At 38.7% G+C, this 27300-nt stretch overlaps 1 protein-coding gene and 1 non-coding gene across 6 annotated transcripts; both read right to left on the reverse strand.

The window, feature by feature from the left end:
• Nucleotides 1–190: 190 nt before the first annotated feature.
• Nucleotides 191–27300, reverse strand: LOC146681767 (voltage-dependent L-type calcium channel subunit beta-4-like). 5 transcript variants are annotated; one of them, XM_085447746.1, is made up of 14 exons: nucleotides 27073–27300; nucleotides 25500–25583; nucleotides 14968–15138; nucleotides 14689–14811; nucleotides 14462–14589; nucleotides 11528–11604; nucleotides 11031–11050; nucleotides 9107–9187; nucleotides 8102–8160; nucleotides 7769–7878; nucleotides 7511–7662; nucleotides 6509–6604; nucleotides 6011–6196; nucleotides 191–4953 (listed from the first exon to the last, which is right to left on the reverse strand). In XM_085447746.1, the coding sequence occupies exons 1-14, from the start codon at nucleotides 27133–27135 to the stop codon at nucleotides 4693–4695; spliced, it is 1611 nt and encodes a 536-aa protein (XP_085303872.1). In that variant the 5' UTR covers nucleotides 27136–27300; the 3' UTR covers nucleotides 191–4692. The 5 variants fall into 5 exon arrangements, with proteins under 5 accessions (XP_085303872.1, XP_085303871.1, XP_085303873.1 ...); XM_085447745.1 differs by having other exon boundaries at nucleotides 191–4956; XM_085447747.1 differs by lacking the exon at nucleotides 11528–11604 and having other exon boundaries at nucleotides 191–4956; nucleotides 11031–11049.
• LOC146681768 (U6 spliceosomal RNA) lies at nucleotides 12942–13047 on the reverse strand. Its single transcript, XR_014918472.1, has one exon. It is a non-coding gene; the product is annotated as a U6 spliceosomal RNA (small nuclear RNA).

Here is a 27300-nt window from a genome sequence, read left to right on the forward strand (position 1 = left end):
TGCTGACCACATCCATCCCTTCAGCACTACAGAATCAGAATCAGAATACTTTATTAATCCCGAAGGAAATTAGGGAGTGTACAGTGTACTCATTTTCTGATTGCTACTTCTAACAGGATGACAAATAATGTTTGGGGGTTTTTTTTATCTTTTGTGTGAAACGTTGCTTAAAGAATTTAAAGCACACGACTTTAGAACGACTCTTTTATTTTGAAAAAGAAATATTTTTAAGTCACTTGAAGCTCTGGCTGAAACACAGTCACCTCCAGTTCCATGTATTTTTCTTGAACTCCTTTTTATAAATTAGAGTGGTTTATTATGCATGCAATACCGCATTAGCCGCTTAGATTTTCTTCTTCCACAGAAAAAAAAACAGAGAGAAACACAAAAATCCGCTAAAAGTCCAGATGAAGCTGCTTGGAAAAGGGTGTTTGGAGAAGCCACAGCATGAAGCGATGTACACAGTTTGCGGTTGCATAGTACAGTACATGAAGTTCCTCATTTTAAAACAGCATGCCGTCTTGTATTGCACATTACTGAAACTTTGTATACTGGACCTTGCTGTTGTCCCACACGGGTTGACTTCGTCTTATTTCAGCACATGTATACAGCAAATCGCATCTCAAAGACATTATGTACATTTATCTCTTATAAAAATAATTGACAGCAAATATTCATGTATTATTTTTCTACTGGAATAAATGTTTATTCTTTTACTTTCTCGCTCTTTTTTGTGTTTTATATTATACCAAAGAAAATCTTCTCTACACGTCCTGTGTTTTGTGGTCACCTGGAGATTTAGTCAGAGAAAAAAAAATCAATCAAAGATGAATTTTGCTTGCAGAGAAACTTTTGCTGACACATAAAGTCAGAAGGAACAAATAAAAGCAGGTCTGGAGGTCTGTGAGTGAAAGTGGCATTATTTCATTCTTACATTTCTCTTCATAAAGAGAGCAATGGTGGGACGCTGGTCAGGAAATCCCTTCTGATTGTCTCAAGCAGCCCAGCTCAGCATTGGTTGGTTTGATTTTGAATGGTAAATGTCTCGCTATTCAATCAACCAATGGATTTTATGCTATGGGGCACAATGAGACAGATAAGCTGCTTGTAAACAGTAGTTTTATGCACTCTTTTCCCATTTAGATAACATGGAAATAACCAGGAAACCAAGGCAAACAAACAATCTGTGCCTTTATCCCAGATTCACATTGTAGGAACAGCTGCTCAATAACCACTGTAGTTTTTGCTTACTCATTTGTGCTATTCAATTTGTTTCATAAATTATTTATTTCTGCACTTTTATCCAGATCTATGCAAAGTGATCCACTGCACCTTCTTTTACATTTAAATCAATATATAAGAGCTGCTTAAAATCAGGGAAAGTCAAATTATGTCACGTCAGCCTCCTTTTCTAAAAAAAAAAAACCCCAAATGATCTAATCAAGCTTCCCAACAGCTCAAAACTGTTTCAGGCTGTAGAACTGTTGGGGACTGTTAAATATCGGTCGTGGTTCATGTCTAGATTTTGAATATTCAAATAAAGAATAAAGATGCTACAGTTTGAAGAAGTTCCTCCTGACCGGCTGAAGTGCATATCATCAAGATTTAGTAAAGCTAATGTCCTATGTTGGACAACTCTGCACCTCACAAGCAACCAAAGATTTTCAGTGCTAATTTTCTTTTACAGCTTCAACACAGACTTTATTAGGCCTGCTCATGCTGCCACCTAGTGGCTGCAGCATGCTTATCCTTATTTGTGCTGTAGCTACATCACCATCTGATGTCATTTATAAGAACACCATACCAGAATCAAATTTGAAAAATCTTGTGAACAAATTGTACTTATTCGTAATTGAACATGGTTAACTAACAAAAATATAATAAAAATCAGCCTAAAAACAGCTCCCACTTCCTATTAAACGTTTATGAGAACACTCTGTATAGATCTCGGACAAAACAATAATAGTAATTTGCTATTTATAAGGCACCAATCTAATTTGGTGCTGCAGCAGTCAGTACTGTACATCGTTTTTGTCATAAGGGAACTAACATTTAGAATAGATGTATTTGTTTAACATGCCAAAGAAAACTCTTTTGACACACATTCTAATTCTTACTGTACATATGGTAATTTTCCTAAAAATCACATTTCTCCAGGTGTGCCAAGCTCAGATTTTGCCATGATTGGGACCAAACTAAGCTTATTAAAAAAATAAATAGATTTTTAAAGCAAACTAGTTAAAAGTAACTGTACTGTGTTATTACAGTAGATTGTTATTACTCAGTTTTTCAGTGTTATTGATTGATTGATTGATTTTCTTGGGGGAATAAATACTTTATATTTAATGCTTTAATTCATTTCTCAGTAAACATGGTTTAAATTTAGTATTTAATTACATGGCACGTTTGGTCCTCCATACAGTGAAAGAAAACATTTGAATCCTTGTGATGTAGCCGTGTCACTCACTTCCTGTATGTATCATATCACATACAGGAAGTTGTGAGGTACACTGCAAAAACAGACATTTAGGTTGTTCTTTGTGTTTTTGGTCCTGGAGAAATATGGAAGCCAAAAAACTGTCAAATTTACAATAGTTTTTATCGAAAGAAGCACAAATTTCCAAGATAATAAAGAATGTTCCAGCAGTTTTTCTAGTCAACATGACGACTTACTCATCTTATTATCTTCTGATAACACGCAACGTGATTCCTTACTTTATCCTCATGACTTTCTCTTATTTGCATAAACTATAATAGGACACTTGAATGTTACCTAATATACCTTTTAAAGTACTTTGTTTTAATAGAAAACCTTAAAGTTGGTCCAATGGTACCATTTATTATATCGAAATAGTAAGATGATTAAGTCAGAATCACAAGATAATACTATCTCTTAAAAGAATGGGATATGTACAGCAAATTCTGTTAACAAAACTTAAGATCATCATTAGCAAACACAGCAGCTCTCATGCTCCATACAAAGCACCATGTGGGCAAACTGCCCTTTTTTTGTGAGGGTTCAGCCTGTGTCAGTTGTTTCAGTGCACTTTCTAATATATAACATATTTCTGGTCTAACAGAAACTTATCAGTGAGATGGCTTCACTTTTATACCATGCAGGCCACTTTAACATTTTCTAAATTATCAAAATATTTGCTTGTGTCGTTTCAGTGTACTGAATGAGCGATTACCCTCAAGGATCCAGAGATATCATTCGTCTGCAGTTTGGGACATTTTCTTTTCTTTTTTTTTCTATTTTTGGAGAAACGTGCCTCATACTTGTACAAACACCAACTTGATTACAGTGGGCTTTTTTTTTTTTTTACCTTTGGAGGGAACATGCTCTGCAGTCAGGAAAACATGCCAGCTACACAGGGAATGAACATGGTGCAACCAATCCTGCCGTGTAACATTTATATCATTTCAACCCCTTAAAGCCAACAAAAGGAACTTTGACAGAGTTTAACCAGTGACTTGACTTAATGCTAACCGACATCCATATGTGTGTTTTACCTCTACGTAACTGTGATTTTACTGCTAACAAATGCAAAATAATTTGTAGCTTCAGCAGCAGATGGAACTTCACGTCAAACAAGCAAACAAACAGAAGAAAAACAAGACGCTGGCAGGGGCAAAAATGTCAAGAAAGAACATCCCAGCCAGCTAAAGAGGCTCCTCCTGCATTGGTTTTAATGCCAGTCCATATTTCAACAGTATCAACTGCATCTCAAGTAGAATTTTGCTATTGTAATCCACTACAATATCACACAGTCTCGGCTATTGCCTTGTCTAACTCTCTAAGTGCTAGCTGTTTAGAACAGCAGCAGTATTGCCTTCCTCTACAGTGTAACAGAGGTATGATCCCCAGCACCATCAGAGTCTGTTCTGCTTATGACGGTCAGGGTCTTCACCCAAATAAAATCCTGAAGCTATGCTACACAAAAGCTGGCCTTGCTCAAAGTGACTTTCAAATAGCAAAATAGTTTGGGAATGTGAAGCACCAGTTTTCAAAACTAGCAGCCAGATATCATCTGCATAACCAACCCACAAACCCACCACCGAGCGCCTATCCACAACGAGGTGAAAATTGGACCTCCATATCTACACCTCATCATGGGAGAATCCAGAGTAAAATATCAGTGAAGTGGATGCGGAGCTTGATCAACTACAAGCATGCAATAAGCTAAATGAAGAGAGGATTTATACATGGCCCAGGATAGGGGGCAGCAGCCTTTCAGCAGTTTGTGTGCAGAGGGCTTCCATCTGACCTGGTGTGACGCTTCAGGCACTCAGAAGCCCATACAGTACATCATCACCATCTGACTACTATCCATAATTAGACTGCTGACACCGGCAACAAGCACTGTGTTGCACATCTGCTGAGCATTATGTTAGTAAAATCCCAAAAAGGTCCCAGAAACTTAAAGAAATTTTACAAGTTTTGTTAATGTTGGCCTGAACCTCCTCACTACTCACACTGTTGACTGATGGGGGTTTGCCCTGACAGCTTGATTAAAACGAAAATACCTGAATGTGATTCTTTTTTACTTTGAAAGAGGAAAAATAGCCAAGTAGATCAAAAAGAAAGGGGGGGAAAAAAAGGTACAATTTGGGACCATCTTGGCTCTATTGCAGCGTTTATTTTGGGTGGAATTTTGGGCCGCGTGGGCCACTGTGGCGAGAGGAGTGTTTTCAGAGCCGGTGCCGGGAGTCATGGCTATAGCTGCCCGGTGAACTGCGATTGCGATGTGGCTTGTATGCATCCTGATAGGGATCCTGGTAGTCCTGGTAGGCGTCCTGCTGCTCTCGGCTATGCTGGGAGCCAGAGGACATGCGGTTGCGTCCCTTATGTGCCCGCTCGTTGTGGTAGTTTTCATCTGATGTCATCAGGTTGCGACGTTCATTTGGGGTCGAGTGGTCTCCTGTGTGGTTACTCTGTCGCATTCTTTGGCTCTGCTAATCACACGAACATACCAAGGACATAGATAAGGCTCAGGAGGGAATGGAAGAGACCTAATAACACAGTATCCACACAAATGCACACACGTGTTTGCTTTCAATTTCTAATGGGGAGTTATCAGTGGGTGTAGATTTCACTGCCTGCAGCAAATAGGATTATGACTTGCTTAGCATGGACATCGTGAAAATCTGTTCAAAAAGAGGAGGAGCCAGAGATAGAATTTAGGTCGAATCAAACATGCACTGTCGGATTTGCGCAGTTAGGCAAACAGATGACAGTAATAACATGCAAACACATGGCAAAGCAAAAATGTTTGACCAAATGTATTAATGTAACGACACACTTGTGTAGGTTTAACTTTCTCTGATATGTGGGACTGTGCTGAGTTGCTGATGACGCAGGGAGAAGAAGAAAGATCACAGCGACAATGACAGTAAGTATAATGTAAAAATACTTTTGCAAGTTTTGATAAACATGCTTATCCTTGTCCCTTACTGTCCACACTGAGTCAACATACATGGATTAAATGTGTACATGACTTTTGCATTGACGCAGAGTCGTCTGTATTTTTTTTTGAGCGTGACAGAAATTTAGGCTCTGGCACCACTGAAAATATTTAACATTTCATGGTTCTTCACTGAAGACACACGAAGAACAGCTCACTCCATATCAGCAAGGTTATCAGAGGGAAGCATCAATGGTTTCTTTGTTGACACATTAAATCAGGGATCTTTCTTTAAGCTGATAATAAAACAGCTGGATTACGCAGGATGCTACAGTGCCAACACTCTGGTGTAGATTTAATGGACAAACTGTTATTTCCCAGAGAACAAAATGCCACAACTCCAACTGTTGTGACTAGACAACAATTTATTTCAAAAAACAAATGCTACAAATTTGGAAGGTATAACTCTTTTGAAATAACATGAATGAAGAGGAGAATGAATAAAAATGATTTGCAATAGGCTGGGTTTACTCTTTTTACTTTTATTATCTGAACCACACCCATCAAGGTCAAAGAAAATCATTTTGGTACAGGTGGATGTGTACCTGCAGTCCAGAGATGCTGGTGGGGTAGGGTGTGAGTGTGGTGGGGCCCAGGTTGCGTCCCAGCAGGGGGTTCAGGGGCGTCGCCATCGAGGTGTGGGTCGCTTTCCAGTATGCCTCGAGATACTCGGCGAGATGCTCACAGGCGTCCTCCAGCTGGTTTTCATCCAGGATGATGTCAAACATTTCCTGTTAGCAGCAGAGGACACGTGAAATACATTATGTCCACTCTTACACTGTATGTGAGGCTCAGCTATGAATGTACATTAGCACAAGGACTAATGATAATAAACATCATATCAACGGCTTCAATAAATACAAGTGCTTCCAGTTTTTGCTCTCCAAGACATAAAAATCTCCCTGACTCTCGTTTGACCTTAAGATGCATTTGTTTGGGAGTGCAGAAACAAAGTTTATGGGCATCTTTTTAAATACAGAAACTGTAAAAGTATGAGAACAACGGGCCACACAAGCCAGCACAGGAGGAGAAAGTTGGCTTACCGGTGGACACTGGGCTAGTTTGTCTGCTGCCACGAGCTGGACGTTCAGGTGTTTGCTCTGGGACTTCCCTCTGGACTTGACTAGCCTCTGCAGAACCTGGATGAAAGAGCAGAAACGCACACAAAGAAACCAAAAGTATCTCAGTTTTGGGTGAACTGTCTGCTCATATCATCTGCACCTTCTTCTGAGAATTTGGGATTTTTAATAATGTTTACATCTACAAATAAATATTATATCCAATGGGGTTAAACTGCCTCAAAATATTTATTTATGATCACCATTAAGCCAGAACGTTTATGACCAAAATGTGATGAAAACAAGTAACAATTATTGGTTGAAATAAATAAACAGTCCAAACATGTTGGAGGACTCATGACCTCAGTAATGCAGTGATGCTATACGCCTAATATTGCTGCTTCTTCCTGGTTTGTCTGTACACTGGTCAGTTTTACTGGTCAACAGTAGAAAAGCATGCTAGGAAGATGTCTTGTAAAACACGTGCAAACAGTAAACAGCAGATTCTCAGTCTGATTAAACTTAATCCTAAAGACAGACAGTTGATCAAAGTGGTTACTGTTGTAGTCCCAGTGCTGAGGGATGAGGTGAAGAAGACATACTCTCCCATGCAAAAGTGCCAAAGTGCAGATTTATATCCCCCCAACACACACACGTGTGTTCATCAGAGGCTTTAAAAGTACAGGACTTCATGCTAGTTTTGAGGTAACACTGTGCTTGTGATGAGCTGTAACACCCGTGGATAAACAACATGAGTCTAACAGAGAGACCATTACCTTTGTTCTCGATGTTTGTCTCCAACTGAATGACTCTGTTGGACAGTCACTGTGAATATCACATATGCTTAATTTCCTGTTTTATCCAGCTTTGACTTGATAACCTTGTAACCCATGGCCTGATTGATAATAAACCCATCAGAGAGAGTAAAAATGTTTCTTAGTGCGACAAAAATCTCCCTCTTTGAAGGTCTGCCTATGATCCGAGTACCTTTGGTGAGGAGACTTTAACATGGACGATGATGGGGGCCAGGGAGGTCTTGAGAAGCTGGGCAGGGTGGTTGATGGTGTCGGCATCCAGAACCACCAGCTGCAGGGAGCGGGCCAACTCGAAGATCCTTTCAATCTCACTTTGCACCTCAGCTAAGGGGACAAAGACAGACATTAGACATTTGCATGATTCTCACTACTTACAATTAAACTTCACAGTTTCAGACTATAGCTCAGTCAACATATACGTGAAGCTCACCTAAACTGGAGCGAGTGTTGGATCTTTCTATGATGGCCCTCTTACTGGGGTTGTTAAGAACAGACCTTTTGGCCAGCGATATATCTGCTGTGACTCGTGTGATAGTTATCCTGTAATAAAGAAGACATAATTTTTTTAACCAGGGCACTGACTCGATTTTGAAGACTGCACAGAGAAGAAAAAGGACCAATAAGAATTACTCTCCATATTTTTTTCTTCTTGCAAGTAACTTTATATTTTACTTACCATTTATTGGGAGTGACTAAAGACTATGTTAGAATTAAAATAGTTCTATAGTTCTTCCTAAGAAGTGTGCATTTAATTTGTCTTTACCTGCCATCAAATCTGTGCTTGAGGAAGTCAAATAGTGCTTTCTGCATCATGTCTGTTACCTGCGAAGCAAAAATGAAAAATTGGTCAGGGACTTAATCTCGGAATATGGCTTTGTGTGCTTTGTGATCCTCAGTATGAATAAGCCACCATCCATCAGGCAAATTCAGGACAACAAGACAGATGGCACTTTACTGCTGCTAAAAAAACATAATGATGTCGGATGCCCCATCTGAGCGAGCAATATGGAAATGACATCATCAGCTTAGATAGTTACCATGTGACCAAATGCAGCATAAATCAATGAAATGTACTGTTGTTTATGTATAAAGTTTTTTCTTTTCATTTACCTATGATATTTGTTGTTATAATTGGTATTTTAAAACAGGAAACATGGTAAAAGGCATGCACCCTGCACCACTGTAATAACTGAACATAATTTGTCTGTACAAATATACTTTAGAACATAAAAACCATTGTTGAATAACAACCTTTCCACAAGTCAGCATTCAGACACTCCTAGCTTTTAGGTTTTACTTTGAAAGGTTTTGATTGGCTCTCACAGCTCACAGTTGAGAACAGTCTAGACTTCCCAGCACTAAACGGACACAGCTAGCTACAAGCTGGTGATCATTGAGGAGTATTCGCAGTCCCATACCTGGCACTGCATGTACCTCAAAGCAGTTCTAGTATTCTGCTTTTCTACAAGCCACGATTATCAGCAGTATTGGAAGCAACAAGAAAAAATCTGCCAATTACTCAACATATTCTTATCTGAACTCTTCGTCTCCTTGCTAGTCTGGCTGCAATCTGGATGTTACGTGGGCGATGACACGTTCATAATTAACAGTGCCAACAGAAGGCTATTTTGGGGGACTCAGTGAAAAATGTACAGGAGTCATCTCATTTCTTGTCCTATTTGTAATTAAATTGAGATTATTCATGTTTGTTTGTTTTTAATGTGAGAACGTCCGATTGTTCATTCGGCTGTAGAGGCAGGCAGCTTACCTCGTAGCCCTTGAGTGAGGGTCCCACCAGAACTACAGGCCTCATGGAGGGAACCACATCATACGGGGGGATGTGCTCCGTCTGTTAACACAAAGAAGCAGCGGTACACTCAGGCTGACAAAAATAAAACCACAAGAGACAACAGACTGACGAAAAAGCAAAGCAGACAGCTGCGATAAACCTTTTTCATAGCAGACGCCGTGGCTCCGCCACAGCAGGAGAAGCACAGGTGTGATAATGATGGCTGCATTAAGGGCAGGACCTGCTTTTGCTGATGCTGGTTCACTATCATGAGTCACTGCAACACTAAATAAAGCTAAGCAGTCATTATTATACCTTTGCTTTCATTACAGTGACGAGGCAAAACGTCTGCCTAGAAACGGGTTTCTGGACTGCAGAGTCAGCTCAACACACAACCACACGTAGTAAATGGGAAGCTGGTTTACTGCCATGTCAGGGCATGTAGCAAATGGTAAGTTAATTTGTCACAATTGAAGCAAAAAGAAAAAAAATAAGAATATTAAGAATACTTTTAGATTGTCCCAACTTTACAAAAAAAATCTAACACATTATCTCAAATAAACGTTAATTTAACATGTTAGCTTACAAAATGTGGTTAATGCACCGGTGTTTATCATTTGCTACATAAACGACCACTGTACACAGATTTTGCCCAAACACTCACAATACTACAGTTGAACCCAATTTCACAATAAAGGTACCACCACGACACAGTACAACTCAAAACAGCAAACACTTGGTATCATTTAGTTATGTAAGCCAACACATTTCATGTGTAGATAGTTCACACAGTTAAAAGCCGCATTTTATTAAACAAAAACTGTGTATTACAAGGTAATAACAATATCAGATCGGGGTATATTTTGTGGTGAATAAAAACATTGAAGTTTAGGACAAAGTAAATATTAATAATACTTTTGGTGACATGGCATAGTCTTTTAACATCACTGCTTAACTTTCTCTGGAATCAAACCAAGGTCTTTCAACTGCACAACTTAAAATTATGTAAATGGCTGAGACTGATTCACATTAAGCATTCAGGGGTGGTTGAATTTCCAAATAGCATATGCACTTGCCTACAAAATTCAGATATTAATTCAATTTATAATGATCTATTGCACTGTCTCTCTCTAAGTATATCAGCTGACAGTAAACAATGTTCATAATGAGAAATGTTTCAGGTAAGTTTTTTTGGATCCCAACTTTTGTATAATTTACAAGATTAGATTAGATTAGATTAGATTAGATTAGATTAGATTAGATTAGATTACTTGGTTTTGAACTCCTTGGCCTTTGGTTTGATTGGGTTTTTTGGCACTCAGTCAACATATTTCTGCAAAAATGGCCTGATGCATAAATTCTCATGCTTGTTATATATGTACTGATCTATGTCATATTCCCTTACAAACTGAAAAATGTGAATATAATAAACTTAGACATGAGATGTTACTGGCTTTTTTTTGGGGGGGGGGGGGGGGGGGTTAGTATAGCCAGGTCAACCATTTTCCCCCATTTTCCTCTCCTTTATGCAACAGTAAGACTAGGTAACCACATGTGGCTTCATATTTAACCCCTGGAGGGTCCTAGAAAAATGCATACACTATCGGACCTAGAGCCACAAATCGACCACGCCCAAAAAAGTGCTATAAAAAATTTATATATTAATCCACACAGCAGAGACAGTTTTTTTTTTTATTGTAAAGTACCTATCATAATGTATTATGTTGCGCAGTGATGGCATTATGGCGTCACAGGAATCATTATAACTTGTTGTTGGATATTTCAGTAGATCTGAAGTATTGTACGCTGTTACTGTAACTTCCTCTAAATGCTACCCGTTCCTGTCACAACAACAAGAATTGAGTGAATAGTATATGAGTGTGTTTTACCGTCACCAACTTACCACTTTCTGTTTCTGCTTTCCTGTAGGAGGAAAGAGAAGACAGCGACAGTGATGTCAGTAGCTGCTGCCACAGGAGGAGTCACCAGAATATTTCAGAAACACTCCAACATGCTTCACATATGCAACTTTCCATTATAAGCCATAACAAATGAAACCTACCAAGGATAACTATAATATGAAAAATAGAAAAAAAAAGCAGTTCTATTGTCCTAAGGTTATATTCACAAAGTCACATGAGTGCAGTTCAGAGGGGGGGTCATAGTCTTGTCGTTGGGTTCACACTGTGGTAAGCCCCAGTCTCAGAGCGCCTGCAGTCCTCAACTGGAGGAAGAGGAGGATCATGGGAAAATGTACCAACAACTCTGAACTTATGCTCTACGCAGAGACATGGGAAGGTTTTAGAGTCTTATTTTCTCTATGTTGTTGTGGCCGAGAAGCTTGGCTCTAAGCTGGCAGCTGGCTATTAAAAGCCCTCTCCCCCTGTCCGATGTTCTCACCTGCTGAGGATATGAGTGGTCGGATAGAGGCAGAAACCTCATCCTCCACACTGGAAGAAGAGTTCCCTCCAGACTTACTGGAAAAGACAATGGGAAAAAGAAAGACAGAAAAAAACCCACAGTATTAATTCAGAAAAGGACTGAAACCTAAAAAAAAAAAAAAAAAAATCTATAGTATGCTAAGACTGAAATAAAAACTAAAACTAATAATAATGAACATTTAATTAATTTAATATTGGTCAGCTAAACCACCTTAAACATCAGAACACCGTAACACAAGTCTCTGCAGTTTCCCATATTTTTTAATTTTTCTAATAGTTTCTACTGTAAGTATTTTCATTTTCTCTTTGTGTTCCTTCCTGTGTCTTCCTGATTGTCTGTTTGGCTTTACTCTTTGTGTTTAGCATAGTTAATTCCAGTTTTATTTTGAAATTTATGTGACTGCGTTTATACTTCCTGCTTTTGTTCTTTTCCTGCCCTTATTACTCTCTGATTGAGTTCATCTCTTGTTGCCCTTCTCCCTGGTGTGCATTTAGTTCGCATATCTTTTTACCTACTTCTCCTGAGTCTCCTCTCGTGTCTGCTTGTTGCCCAAGTTGGAATTTCCCCCTTCTGTCATCACTTAAGTCCACTGCTGAATTTTTACCCATAAAACTTCACATCTTCCTCAAATATTTACATCATCTTAAGTATGGCAAAACTAATCACAGCATTAACAATTATTAATTCAAGAATTTTTTCAAGTTACTTTCTTTCTTTTTTTAAATGTACAGTGAATAATTTGAACAGAAACTGAGTGAAAGTTGCATCTTCTTTTAGAACTAAAATAATTTTCATGAAACTTGGGAATTCACCTTAGATGGCTTTTTGTTACAGATGTCCATTTTTAAAAGAGTATGAGGCCCATTGTTATTCAGCTATTATACACTCAGCAGACACTTTATTAGGTACACCTTTTCAAAGACTCTTTATTGTGTGTGATTTTAAATGTGACTGTTCATGTTCAAAGGGCCAGTAAGCATCTTCTTTCTTGGTGAAAATGCCAGAGGTCAGGGGAGAATGGCTAGACTGCTCAGAAATGATAAGGAACAACAGTAACTTAAACAACCACTCATTACAACCAAGGTCTGCAGAAGAGCATCTCTGAATGGACAACATGGCAAAATTTGAAGCAGGAGGACTATAGCACCCAAAGACCATACCAGACACTACTCCTGTCAGGTAAGAATAGGAAACTACGATTCATCAAAATTGGACAATAGAAGATTTGAAAAATGTTGCCTGCTCTGATGATTTCTGGTTTGGGATTTGGTTAGAACTTGGCGTTGTGGTTGTGTAATGGATTGGGGGATATTTTCCTGGCACAGTGTGTTTCCTTTTGTACCAAGTGATCATTATGTAAATGCCCCAGCCTGCCTAAGTATTGCTACTGACGAATTTGCGTGTCATCCTTGCGCAGGGGCCATGCTAATCTTCTCTGTATCGTATCCAATTTAGCGTACGCGCTTGCCGAAGCAAGCAATCTCTAACATAGTGGTCCTAATTTTCAGTTACACAGAGTAGTCCTGTTTAACGGGGGTTCGAATGTCTCTCCCTGTCTGTGAGGTTCGATGACAAAAAGCCACAGAAGCCACGCTGTTAAGTGAAGCTTCAGCATTCCAGTCGAGTAGGATTAGTATTAAACTCAGCAGCAAGGCTCGGGGAACTGCCTGTGAGTTATTGTACAAACTCTGGATGACAGAACATTCAAGACACATTATACACACACACACAAGGAAACTCGAAGGCTGATAGGTGTGCTAATTACAGCTATTGAAACCGCTGGACTGGTACAGTCGACACGAGTGGAGAGGACGGAGTAAATGGGCATGAGTCACGAAAGAGTCAAAGGAAACTTTAAGGAGTAAATAAAAAAAATAAAAATAAAAAAAACACACAGTGAGACACCAACACAGTCAAACAGATGACAAGGCTTTTGTGGAGAAGTTGCATGCTTTTATATAGGATGAATTTATTTTAACTTCTGTATTGGTTAAACAGCAGTCTCAGGGGCTGTGTCAAGAGTATTGCATCAAAATATTCAAAGGTGTGAAGCTGATAAAGGAATCAATTCAGGTTGTTAATATAAACTGGCATTTTGGATCGCAATCAATCGCCATTTCCATCGCTAAGACAAGTCAAAATTCCCACGGCACCCCTTCCCTTCCTACTCCCCCAACTAATTACAGGATTTTCTTGAGCAATTTGATTATCTCATTAGCTGAACAAAAGTTATGTTGATAAAATTGAAAACATGTCCACAGTAGTTCCATATAAAAGTTGAATTGCTTAAATGTCTTGTTGTGTCCCATTAACACAATCCTAAACACAAAGATAGCAAGTTCACTGTCAAGCAAAGAAAAACAACGAAACCTCACACAGGAAAGGTTAATTAAATTATTACCAAAATGTACTGTACTGTAAAACTCTCAGCTTAATTTGTCTTTTTTGTGTGTTTGTTTGGGCAATTCTACCTGTTTATAACCATGATTTGTCCAAAGGTGATCTAAAATTACTGACGACATCTATTTCCATGCTACCTCATTCTCATTCCTAGCAATATATGCATTTAAATAAAATGTCATCTAGCTAGATTCATGAGATTTTAAATACTTTGCTTTAAAAAAATGTGGCAAGTAGAACACGTAGAAGTAGTGCGCTCAGTGGAAGCTACAAAATCTACAAAATTCTGGTTTATCTGAATAATGTTTGCTTCTTACGATCAAAATGCCACAATTTTGGTGCAAAGTTGACTTTAAATGATCCTTGTCTTATTGTTACTCAACGCATTAGACGCCAGGTTTTTGTGCTTACGTTAACGTTTGTGTGATCAAGTAAGGTTTGATTTACGTGAGAAAAACAATGAGACGACGACTGTGGTTTTGTGCTACTTACCCTTGGACTCGTCCTCTCTTTTGCTCCTGCTGGAGTCGAATGTTTTCCAGCTTCAGAGGGCTGGGAATGAAGCCGATCTCGCAACCCTCTTTCACTAACCGACCGATCCACCAGTCATTGTTGAACTTCTGAAGATGCAAACATGAAAAGGGATCAGATCAAATTGAATTTTGTATCATCACATATATGCCGTAGTTATGATGTTTTAATACAAAGTACTCATTAACCTCTTTTATGTGCAGGAAGTCCTTGGCGTCAAAGGAGATGGCTGTGGCTGGCACTGGAACATCTTCATCCAGTGCGCCACAATAGCTGACGTTGGTCCTTACAGCAAATGCCACAGGTTTACTCTGAAGGACGGAAACACAAGCTCAGTGAGGATCAGAAAAGTATATTTAAAATGATTAAAAACTTCTTACTCTAACGGACTTGAAGACTTTTTATTGATCTGGGAAAAAATCCATAATAAAGATAAACTAGCATGAACATTGTCACAGCCTGTCTACCTTGGCTCTTTCCAGTTGAACGGCAGCCTGCTGTTCCCTCTCCTGTCGGCTCTGTCCCGGTCCTTGACTCTGGCTTGGGCTCTGGCTCTGGACCTGAGCCTGCACCTCCCGCTCCTCCTCGAGAGAGACATCTGAGTCTGATGGTCTGCTAGTGTATGAATCAGCTGATCCCTACGAAAAGAAATCACAGAGATGACTGAAACTATACAGACTGGATACATCTTTTGATAAGTGCACCAATCAGGCATAACATTATGGCCACTGATAGGTCACCTGTTAGTGGGATATATCAGGGAGCAAGTGAACATTTTGTTCTCAAAGTTGATGAGTTTGAGTCAGAAAAAAATATTCAAGCATGAGGATATGAGCAAATTTGACAAGGGACAAATTGTGATGGCTAAACAACTGAGTAGGAGCATCTTCAAAACTCCAGCTTTTGTGGGGTGTTCCCAGTCTGCAGTGGTCAGTATCTATCAAAAATGGACCAAGGAAGGAACAGTGGTGACCAAGAGTCACTGATGATTGGGTACAGAGGGCTGGCCCATGTGATCAGGCAGACAAGTTGCTGTAAATCAAACTGCGAAAAAATGTAATGCTGGTTCTGACAGAAAGGTGTCAGAATACACCCTGCATCGCAGTTTGTTGCATATGGAGCTGCATAGCTGTAGACCAGTCAGGATGCCCATGCTGACTCCTGTCCACTGCTCAAAGTACCAACAATGGGCACGCCTGTATCAGACCTGGACCATGGAGCACTGGAAGAAGGTAGACTGGTCTAGTGAGTCACATTTTCTTTTACATCATGTGGAGGACCAAGTCGCTTACCTGGGGAATATCTGGCACCAGGATGCACTATGGGAAGAAGGAACCAACTTACAGAACTTAAAGGATCTGTTGCTAACATCTTGGTGTCAGATACCACAGCACACCTGTTTTGTTGGCAAAAAGGAGACTAACACAATATTAGGCAGGCGGTCATAAAGTTATGCCTGATGGGTGTATGTTGGGAGTATGTTGTCTTTAAGCATGGCAAAATTATTCTAGAGCAAGAGTTGCTGCCCAACAAGAACAGGAAATAGCTTTAAATAGTGCTTTAAATTTGTTATCAAGTTATGGCTAATCCAAACTAATATTAGCACTCTGTTCCTGATAGGGTTATTAAAGAAAATGAAAACTACACTCAAGGCCTCTAACATAAAAAAAACATCTCTGCACAGCGAAACACTGTCCCAATATCAAGGACTTTAAAGAAAAAGTTAGAACAGTGTGGACAGATGCACCCAAATGACCTGAATTTTCTCTCTGAAAAGACAAAAAAAAAAGCACAAAGGCTCTGAGGTTCATTCAGTCACATGGTGATAGAGGACACGTTTCAAAACAAGGATGTGCTTTAGCTTTATCTGAAAGCATCTGAGCTGCTAAGCACCATAAAGATAAATTGTTTATGGGATCACTTGCTGAAGTTTTGGAATTCAATGCGCATCAGCTTACAATCACAGTGCCAAATACTGAGTGGTGGCTTGGCACACTGAATGCAGAACAGGTAAAATCAACGATATATATATATTTATATAAAAAAAAAGAAAAAGAGTAGGCTGCAGGAGCATCTCAGACAAAGTGGATTTCTATTCTTGTGCTGTCAGCAGTTTGCATGTCTTCATACATTTAATTGATGAAGATGATTCTCTGTTCTCAGAGAGTGAGAGATGTCTTCTAGTTGTTTTTTACTCATCTGAAACAATCATCCCATACAATCATGAAACTGTATTAGTCAAACTACAGTCTACATAGCTACAGAAAATACTTCAAACATAACCACAGACATTTATGCACATGGCAACATTTTGGTTTTTCTGGTAGAACACCTTTCCCTACAGAAAAAATAAAGCTACTATGGACTATTAAAACCAAAGAATATCAAAATAAGACAATGAAATATAAACTAATGAGTAACAATGAAAAAACACTAAACAGAGTGACCACTGGGGGAAAATTTTTGCATTAGTTTCCTTTTGCTTTTAAATTAGTGTGCAGGCCTTGCTGTAAGGTTTTCAATGAAAACGTCATGTGACCACAAAAAAAAGCTTGCTAAAACTGTTTTTAAAAAATTGTTAATTATTTTTAACAAACATGACTGTCTATTCTGCTCGCTTACTTGGTGCAGTTAAAACAGTAATACCTTGTTTGCTTTTATAAGACAAACATATGCAAGTATCTGCCCATGACTTGTTTTACAGACCAAACACACTGTGCAAACTGAAGACCTCTAATCAGCAGGGTTGGGTCAAAACTACCAAGTAACCACAGCACTAAAAGTGGGAATCCCCAAGCACCCCACGATACGATGTTACTCCAATACCAGCTCCAAATTATTTCCTTAAAGTTAAACTATGTTAATACTTGTTTTGTCTAATAAGATAAAGTTATCTCACTTCAGATTTTCTTTTGTTGTTTTGGGTCAAAAAAAAAATGCCAAATGCCAAACATAACAACACTGTGACGAAAACCTCGGTTAATAAGACAGACGGTCTGCAATTGGTTGGGGTCAAGCTGGCGATTACATGTAATCTGTTTCTGATAATGCAGCAATTCACTGTCATAAACCTTTTTTTTTTTATTACATATTTGTTGCTATCTACATATACAGAAATTGACATTTAAGATATACAACCAGGATACAACCAGCTGGTAACCAGCAGTAAAGTCCTCTTCTACCCTCCTTCTACTATATGTAAAACAAAATTCAATACAATCAGACAGCCATCTGTTATTATTTTAGATGTAAAGCAGTTGCTGTCATGTTTTTACTCGTGTGACTGAGCCGTTGGCTTGCTCCAAATTAGAAGGTAGCTTTGTTCAGCTAAATGTGTCCACTGTTGGATGGGTTTTTTTTCAGTTGAACCAATCTAATTTCAGTTTGCTTGGCTAATGTTATCTCAGGACAATGGTGGATAAGAGATCTCTGGTTAATGGTATTGTCAGTGCATTTTAATGTATTTATTAAAATATCAATATGTGGTGTCTGTGCAACTACTGCAATACTATACTGTCCTGACTTTTTTCCCCCCTATACACCAACAGAGCAGATCTGAGTTAGAGAAGAAGAATTGGAGCGAGGCCACGCGACGTGACCCCTGAGATGTGTTGAAGAACAAATGCAAGGTAATGGTGGCAGTGCCAAGCTGAAAGCAGGTGTTGTAACAAAACTCGATGCAGACTCTATGCTCTCGGCAGCATTTGTAGTGCAAAATGCAAAGCTGGTCAGGGCAATACATCTAACCTGTCGGAAACACCTGGTTAAACACAAAATAATGATATCTCTAAAAGCTGATAAGTGGAGAATATTTGATAGGTTAAAAGCCAAATTTGCCAAAGGACCTGCAGCTAATGTTAGCATGTCAATCGCCAGCGCATAAGAAGTCGTCATCTTCTTCAAGTACTTAATTAGGTAGTTTGCTGACAGAGAAAAGGAGCTTTTGTCACTTTGTTGGATGATATTTGAACATTTTTATACCGGTTATGCTGAAATTTCTTATTAGCATGCTATTCGTGTACATTTAATTTACAAATTTTGGCACCTGCTTGCGTATCCCTTACATCTGATACAGGATATCGATGGTCCATTTTTTTGCAACCTGTCAGGATTTTTTCTTTCACTTACAGCCTCAAAAAAAATGCCAGGCTTGCAGCAGTTCATCCAGCCACCCAGTAGGAATTCCTTCAGTGCAACATTTTTTGCTCAAACACGACTGGATCAAGTGCTTCCTTCTGCTGTTTTAATCTAAACAATCAGCCACTAATGATGATTCAATTAAGGAAGACCATTACTCCCAAGAAGATCAATCAATTTAGTCATCACAGCTAAGCACTTTCTGTTTTGTTTTTTTGCTGTTTTTTTTACAAGCCAGCAGTGGCAAGGCCTGACTTCAGCACGCTGCTCATTTGAAATGTAAGCATCCCATCCCAGACTAACTGGGTGTTTTTGTAGGACTTCCAAGAACAAAAAGATTACAGAGGAACAAACACATCACTATGTTCCTGCTGGCTGTTTTTCAGCTGTATCAAACACATAGTCCATCTGTACAGTTTATTCACCCTCAGCCTGTGAGAGCTGTTACATGGTGTTATCTGTGGCTCTAAAGGGAGTTTTGTCAGGTCTGGGGGAAAATGATATAATTTGGGTTATCTCAGTTTTAACTTGGAGGCGAAGTGCTAATTTAGAACAGGAGGCCTGAGCTTCAGTTTCAGGGTATCAAGTCAGAAAGAAAGGAGCAAATAATGACAGAGTTGCATTATAAGGATGCAGTTCATTGGGCGCAATGTCTAAATGTTAGATTACAAGTCAGAACACATAAGTCTCTGCAGTTTTTAATCTTGACCATGTGTCTCATAATCTGGTTTTCACAAGTCCACCAATTTTATATAAAACGTCTTTTTCCCCCCGATGTGATTTTTGCATCACTGCTCAACTCAATCTCATGTATCTGTGCGGAAGATTTGAGGGTGCACTGTAGCACTTGAGCTATTATCCAATGGAGTAGCTTCAGCATGTGACTCATCAGCATCAGAATCCACTTCATGACATCACGATGCATGTTTCGCCAAGCCTCGTCAGAGCCCTTACAGCACACAGTGGCACGATCAGATTAAAAAAACAAAACAAAAAAAACACTCAGCTCGACAATTTCTGAGAAAGTCAAATGTGGGAATGAGGATCTATCAGAGTGGAGAAACGAGTGATTAGCATCTTTGAATCTTTGAATCTGGGCTTGGTTCACCTCATGAGTGTGATGAGCACTAAATGGCTCCTTCTGGATCCGATGGTTTCCTGACGTCCAATCTTACAGCTTTATAGGCAGATTGCCATCACATGCACAACTACACATGCAGATAAAGCAAAACACGCACAACAGTGTGAATGTCACACATCAGAAGCCATCTGCCAAACACCCACCCACACCCAACCCCCTCCTAGTCAAGCATAACCCACGATCACGCTACACTGTACCGTTGGCTTACCCATCGAAGGCCTCATATGTGTGTATATATATGTGTGTGTGTGCAGTGAGCTACTTCCATCAAAAAACACACAGCTGAGAGCACAAAAGCAGACTCACACACACACCCATCCAAACACTCACCGCCTCCGAGTCTTCAAATCCATGCAGGTACAAATTGTCATACATGGAGGTTTGATATTCCAGTGAGCGCCTCTAGAAGAACGAGGGGGTAAAAAACAAAAAGAGTGTAGGCGGACGAGGAAGGAGGGGGCCCCAGATTTAAAAAAAAGGATGGATGTGGGGGGTGACAACAATCCCTTCTCTCCACAGCAGAGAAGAATGATTAAAAAAAAAAAATCTCCCCTCCCGTTGGATCACGCCTGGTCCTCCGGAGGCCCGTCGCTTGATGGATGCAGCTTCTCCCCGATCCCAGAGTGCTGCTGGCTGGCTCACGTTATAGGATGGAGCGGCTCTCCCTGGAGGTAGCCCAATCCTGGCATTTCATTTCATCAGGCTTCCTCGCACACACACACACATATACAACAGCGAGAGCAGCAGAGGCAGCAGCAGAGCAGTGGATCCTTCCTCAATATCCAAGCCTGATGACAGAGCCAATGTGCAAGAAGCTGATTGGCTGACTGGCTGTCCACTCATCTTGGATGAGCGCTCTCCGTGATTTTTTTTTTTTTTTTTTTGTTAGTGCGGGGCGGTAGCAGGGATCGGGGGATGGGGGATCAGCACCCTCCATTTCCTTGCTACCTCTCTTTCTCACTCTGCTTATTTATTCTCCAGAGAAAGACAAAACAGCTAAATAGCTAAAATAACAGGAGAATTATTAGAAACATGGATTTAAATTCATGGAAGTTCATTTTTCTTTTGAGAATTAATGTGGTTGTGACACATCTACACCACTAATAGCACTAAAATAAAATAAAAGTCAGGTACTGAATGGTTTGGATTGAACCTGAGCCAATCTTTTGTTAAGAAATACTTAAAATAATTACTAAAGACATAGAAAGTACAATTTTTTAGGGTATCACAGTCCAAACACGCCTTATCTCCTTATCTCTTTAAATGTTAATGTAACTTTTATATTTATAAATCATTTCCTGGCATTAAGGCCTTAATGTGGTTTCAAAGTCCTCTCCACACAGTCAGCAGTTAATGCTTAAATAATATGTTATTACTAAAAAGAAACCATTTTCATGGCATCTGAATACAAACGCTTTTCATTTGAAATGGTGCAAAAACACAGGTGTTACTGATGAGACCTGCAGAGAATCGGTTCTATTTATGTACGCAGGCGTAGTTAATGTGATCAGTAAAACCTGTGCTAAGCCAAAAATAGGTGCTGCTGAAAAGGTCTGCTCCAACTAAACTGAAACAACTAATACTTAAAAATGAATATTTTGTGGGTGAATATTTGCTGATAATCTCTTTTATCAATGATACCGGATTATTTAGCTACTGGGAAAAAAAAAAAAAAAATGGGTGGACACTAGGGCTGCTACGATTAGTTGACTAGTCACGATTATGTCAACTATCAAAATCGTCGACGACTAATTTAATAGTCGACGCGTCGTTTGAAGCTTTGTAAGATCCCAAAAACGTGGCAATAAGTAGTAGGATTTAAGAGTGTAATAACGGACTGAAACAGAAGATGGCAGCACTGCATGTACAAGGATGTCAGCTGCCGTTAAACCCCGAAGAAGAAGAAGCAGTGTCCAGGATTACGTTACAGCGACACAACGAAGACTCCGACAAATGCGCCCTTCATTTCCCCAGATTTGAAGGATGGGTCGGGTGTATACTTCGTGGCCCAACCTATCCCAGAATTCATAGCGCAGCCCTGCTCCGTTTCCAACAATGGCAGCAGCAATATTACTCTTATTAATCTTTCTGGGTCACAAAATAAACGTTAAACATATTTTCAGGCGAGAATGTAGCTGTGTAAACCTCAAATATCTGCTCAGTTTATCAAGACACCACATATTTTCAAACGCGCTCCGACATTTTCGGAGACGTCTGTTACCCACTAGCTCGATAGCTAGCCGGGGTTCAAGGCTCACTACAGCCCGTGAGAACACCGGACTCCCGGCAAATTGTTTTCAAACCCACCACCGTCTTTCGCTACTCAGGTTAAACATATATAAGTCACTTAGATAACTTAAAAATGTTATTGTTTGGCTTTTTTCAGTATTTTATTTGTTCCTGAGTAAATCGGTTTGGCTGAGATTAAAGTTATAGTTTTTTACACAGCTGAATAAACGTCAAGCAAACAACTGATCATCAGAAGTGTGAGATGCTGGAGAATATACTCCGGTGTCCTGTTATATTTTAGATAGCACAGAGTTTATTAAACTTCACCGAAACAATCTGCAAATTTCATTAAAATTTAATAAACTATCATCTTGTCTTTATTTTTAGTTAGCACATACCTGAAACACTTAAAGCTGTAAGCTAATGATAGTTATATAAGAGCAGATGCATGCTGGTGCAATAAGCTGTACGTTTTACGTTCAATGGATGCATGATCTGATTAGTCGTTTGTGGCAGCCCTAGTGGACACATGCTTTAGAAAACTCTTGGAAATTCTTTAAGTTAACCAATCAATTAAGAAAATACTTGAGCCAGACCAATATAATTGGCAGATATTAGCTATTTGACAATTGATGGTATCATCATTTTTAAATAAAAATGAAACCACAAATGACAATATTAAAAACGGAAAGAAAGAATGGAAAAACACCCTTCAACCATGTTATGAGTGCTGATATTGCATAGGTTGTCTACCAGAGGGCACTCTGCAGCTTCCCATTTGGTACCACATGTTTGTATGTTCTGAGCAGTTGGGTAGAGCGTAAATGAGTCAAGAAATCACTACACAAAAATTAGGGAAATCTTGTCTAAAGGTAAAAAGAATATCAGCTTATTCGTTGGATGGTCAAATCCAAATGTGATGAGAAGGTGCTGTTTACCTTTTTTTTTTTTAAAATAAAATCACATGAACAGTTCCAAATTCAAAGAAATTCAGTTTTAAGTCACAAAACAGAGAAATAAGCAAATTCAATTGGCTAACCATTTCAGTTTCACATTTGGTCTAAACAAATTGAAAAATATACTATAACTTGTCAGCACAATAATCTAATAATAATCAGTTTCACACTTTTTTTTGGCTCATGCCATACAATGGTTTGCTTCTGCGCCTACCTAAAGGCTCAAATTAAATTAATGTTTAGCTCGCTTGAGCCAAGACGACAAAAGATGGCCTTTGGTCAACAAGAAAAGTACATTTAGCTCTTAGCATTTAGCCCCTAGATTTAGCTCTTTGAACACAGACTAACAAATATAAATTGTTTATAATTTTCAGCAATGGCTAAAATGTTAATGATAACTAAACGAAATAGCTGTGTACTTTAGTACTGATCATTTTTACCATAATCAAGCACATTTAACATACCCTGTACCCAGATGCTGCTCTCAACTTAACATAAAATTCATTTTTCCAATATTAATATACCAGTGAACCAATAAAATGTGCACTGGGGTTTAAATGCACTACATTACTGGCAACTAGAAGCTTGATGAGTGTATTTTAAGCAGACCGCCTTACTCACAACCATATGACTCATATACATTAAATAAACTTTCTTCAACATAAAAAATAGTACAGAATAACTATTACTAACACTAGAAACGGCACATTTATAAAAAAAAATTACACCACTGAGTATAGCATGCTGGGTAACACCATGAATAAGAGTCTGCTGAGAGCTGTGACAGGCTCTGTGCCACATTCAACAACAGTAAAGACAGATGGAGGATGAAGAAAAGAGAGCAGAGATGCTCCAAAAATAACTTTTGATAAAAACAGACGAGCTGTGTCTGCTTTATGCACTTTTTTCCATTTTAAATATTGAAGCTGGTTTGTTCGGTGAAGAAGAGGCAACATCTTACTCAAGACTAACACGTATTTTTCCTCAATGCAGAATAATTTCTGCCCCAAATTTTGGAAATATAAGTCTAAATGTAAGTCCACTTTTAAAAGCCAACTTAGCTATGGGAACATTAATTAAACATTAACACTAATGAGCCATATGCTAAGTAAAAACAGTGGGAGCAAAAACTACCATTACATTTAACCTAAAAGCAGAACAGCCAGCCTGCTGAGGCCCGACTCCACAGCCCTGTGCCAACAACACAATATTTTCTAATAGAGACTAAGAATGCTACACTATTTGGTTATTTTGGTTGTTATATTTGATCTATTTTTTCTTTTTTTATGTATAAATGACAGAGGAATGGGCCATTGTAATCCTATATAAATCCCTGCTTATGCAAAAAATAGATTAATAATAACAACAACTACAATAATAATAATAATTTCGCTCTGTTGCCTATAACGCCAATAATTTTAAAGATATCATTAGACAAAATTTTCAACACACCAACCAACACTACACAATAATAAAACAGTAAAATCTACTGCCCCTTATGTTTCCAGTAAAGCACCAGAACTGATTGATTGTTTTAAGGAATAACTAAATGACACCATATTCAGATATGCTGTAAATGTTCATATTTTGCATTTTATGCAGTATTAGACACTGCCTGATGCAGGGTTTATGCCACAGCTGCTCTAAATTAACACTTTTGGTAATTGGCAGCATCATTTTTATGCTTCTGTAATGGTTGATCCAAGCTCTTGAATAGAAATTAGAAATTAGATGCTAAAATCTGATTATTATTGTTATTTATAAATTTTCAAATGTACTGCTTAACAAAAAAACAGAAAAAAATTGTAAAGCACATTGATATTTTTTGATTAAGATGTAAAATTATAGTTATTTATTTGCAATTCATTTTAGTGCTTGATTGTTATGCTTTGTTAATTTCTGTATTCTCAGAGTAGTCCAGAGTGCCAGCTCGGATTTGGGTATGAAAATGTGAATTCAATTTGGTATTTGCCTAATAAATAATGATATAATTGTTAGTTTGAACACATTTTTGACTCTTAAAATACTGGTGTTGTCTTGTTTTTATATCAGGTGACCTAATAATATTGTTAAGTACTTTATATTGAAAGAAAAGATGTTGTATAACTGCATCTAAATACAGTATGTAATTGGTGCACTGCCACCTTCTACTACCTGCACTTTACCACCCCCTGCAGTCAAAAGCAGTGTATGTCGTAAATGTGTGATCATCAATCAGAAACTCAGCAGAGTAAAAATCATGAATAGCTGTTTTTTTTGTTTTTTTTTTGTTTTTGAGGTATGAAGATCCTGTTCAGTAAAAAACACCATGTATGATGTAGCCCATTTACAACACAGGGTAAGCAAATATCTTAACAAGGATTTAATTTAGGGAAAAATTTGATACATGGAGCAATTAATGCTATGCTAAACTATATGTGTTTTTTTTTGTTGTTGTTGTTTCTATCCAATTTCCATTATTTGGTATAAATGCACAGAAATATCCACGTCAAACCACAATTTTACAACCATTCAGAGCATCTGTTCCCTGCAGTACCTGTCTGAGGATGAAGCTGGTGGAGGTGGTGCTGCCGTCAGACCTCTTGAGGCGACTCCTCCTGGAATAAGTCCCTCGGTTCACCTGACGGAAAAAAATGAACTCTTAACCAGCAGCTACAGTGTCAACTCTTACGTTTTCTTGTGCACATCCATTATATTTGGATCGCTTGCTGAAATGCCACATGAGACTAATACATGATGCAAAGTGACATTCGGGCACATGTGCTTCACACAGCAGCTGATGCTCTTTCCAAGATTAGATAAGGTCAACCTTACAAGCCATCTGACATGCAACACAAGCTAACTTCTATTATACGTTTCTGCATTATACGCTGCACTTGCCAACTTACTTTTCTCCTTACCTCACTCGTGACTTTCTTTCTTTCTCTCCTCCAAAAAATCCAAATATACCAACAGAGTTCATCTCCAGGGAGGTAAATTAATTATCTGCCAGTGATTTGCCCCATTTCTGTTCAAATCTCCAGAGTTAATGACAATGTCACCATTAAAAAGTCAGAGCCTACTTCCCTGAATTTATAAAACAGGGCCATTAATCTGGGTCACCATCTCTCTTCTGCCTCTCACTTTCAAGCTAAGAGCCCAAAGCCAAGAACTATTATTACACACAGTAAAGATCGATCAAACTGGAGAAAAATAAATTATCAGCTATCTAGCAGGGGGCTGATATCGGGGGACTGATGCACTTCCTTCCCTTTATATCTACCACAGCTATTAAAATAGATGCACTGTTAGAAAGCTTAGGCCAGTCTTATGTTCTTTATAGATGCAAGGCAAGTAAGGCATTTCTGTGAGCTGAAATTGCAAAAAGCTGTATGAAAAGCATGACTTTTAAACATCAAGTGGAATGCACCTTAAACTGAAGCCACTGAAATGCTGACACACTGGTATGACTATGTCTTTTCTATCTGTTCTGTAATGCTTTGATTCATAAATAAACAAGGAAGAAAGTCATTAAGTAGAAAAGCATGGGCAAGGAAGAAAGCATGTGTAAAGGCTCAAAATAATTAAGTTGAGGTGAATCAGTAAGTCAATAAAACCATTATGAAAGCGAGATCTCCAAATAATGTAGTTTATTAAGTAGAACTAAAGTCCACTCAAAAAATAAAACTTGTATTAAGTAAAACATCACTGATCTGTTATTCCCCAACACACAGTTCACTTATTGTTCTTAATATCTAAACTATACTGTCACCTAGAGAGTATAAAGGTGGAAAGATGTGCATTGCAAAACACAAAGTTAAAATAAAAATAAAGAGTTGACCATCTATGCTTTGTTTTGTGTCAACAGTCTCATAGATATTTAAATACTAAAACAGTACAGTTAGGTATTTTAAAGCCTATATTCATAATGTATTACAGCGGGGGGTTGTTTTTCTTTTTAAAACAAAGCTACCTTTTGCTGTCACCATAACGCTTGTAGTGGACTGAGCTACAGAATTATTCTGGTTACATTTTTATTTTAATTAAATTTAAAAGACTTTTTCTTCACTTTTAAATTAAAATGTAGCCTCCGCAACTGTAACTAGCAGCCTTGAAGACACCTGACCTACCTGAAAGATGGGCGCTTGGATGCCCTCGCCAATCTTGTTTCGTATGTAGATGTGCCGGGACATTTCGGCCAGGACATCGGTCCAGAGGGCTGGCTGCTCCGGTCCAGCCCAGCGGAGGGGCGGCGGGTTCCGGGCTGCGTGCTCCAGTTTCACGCCACACAGGAGAACATGAGCGCTCGTCACGAGACAGGTGTTCCCGCTGCTTGCTCCTGCCGCGCGCGCCGGGAG

Source organism: Copadichromis virginalis, linkage group LG23 (assembly GCF_057382275.1).
Source record: "Copadichromis virginalis isolate Kocher_CV1m ecotype Utaka linkage group LG23, C_Virginalis_male_GT1.1, whole genome shotgun sequence".
NCBI lineage: Eukaryota > Metazoa > Chordata > Actinopteri > Cichliformes > Cichlidae > Copadichromis > Copadichromis virginalis.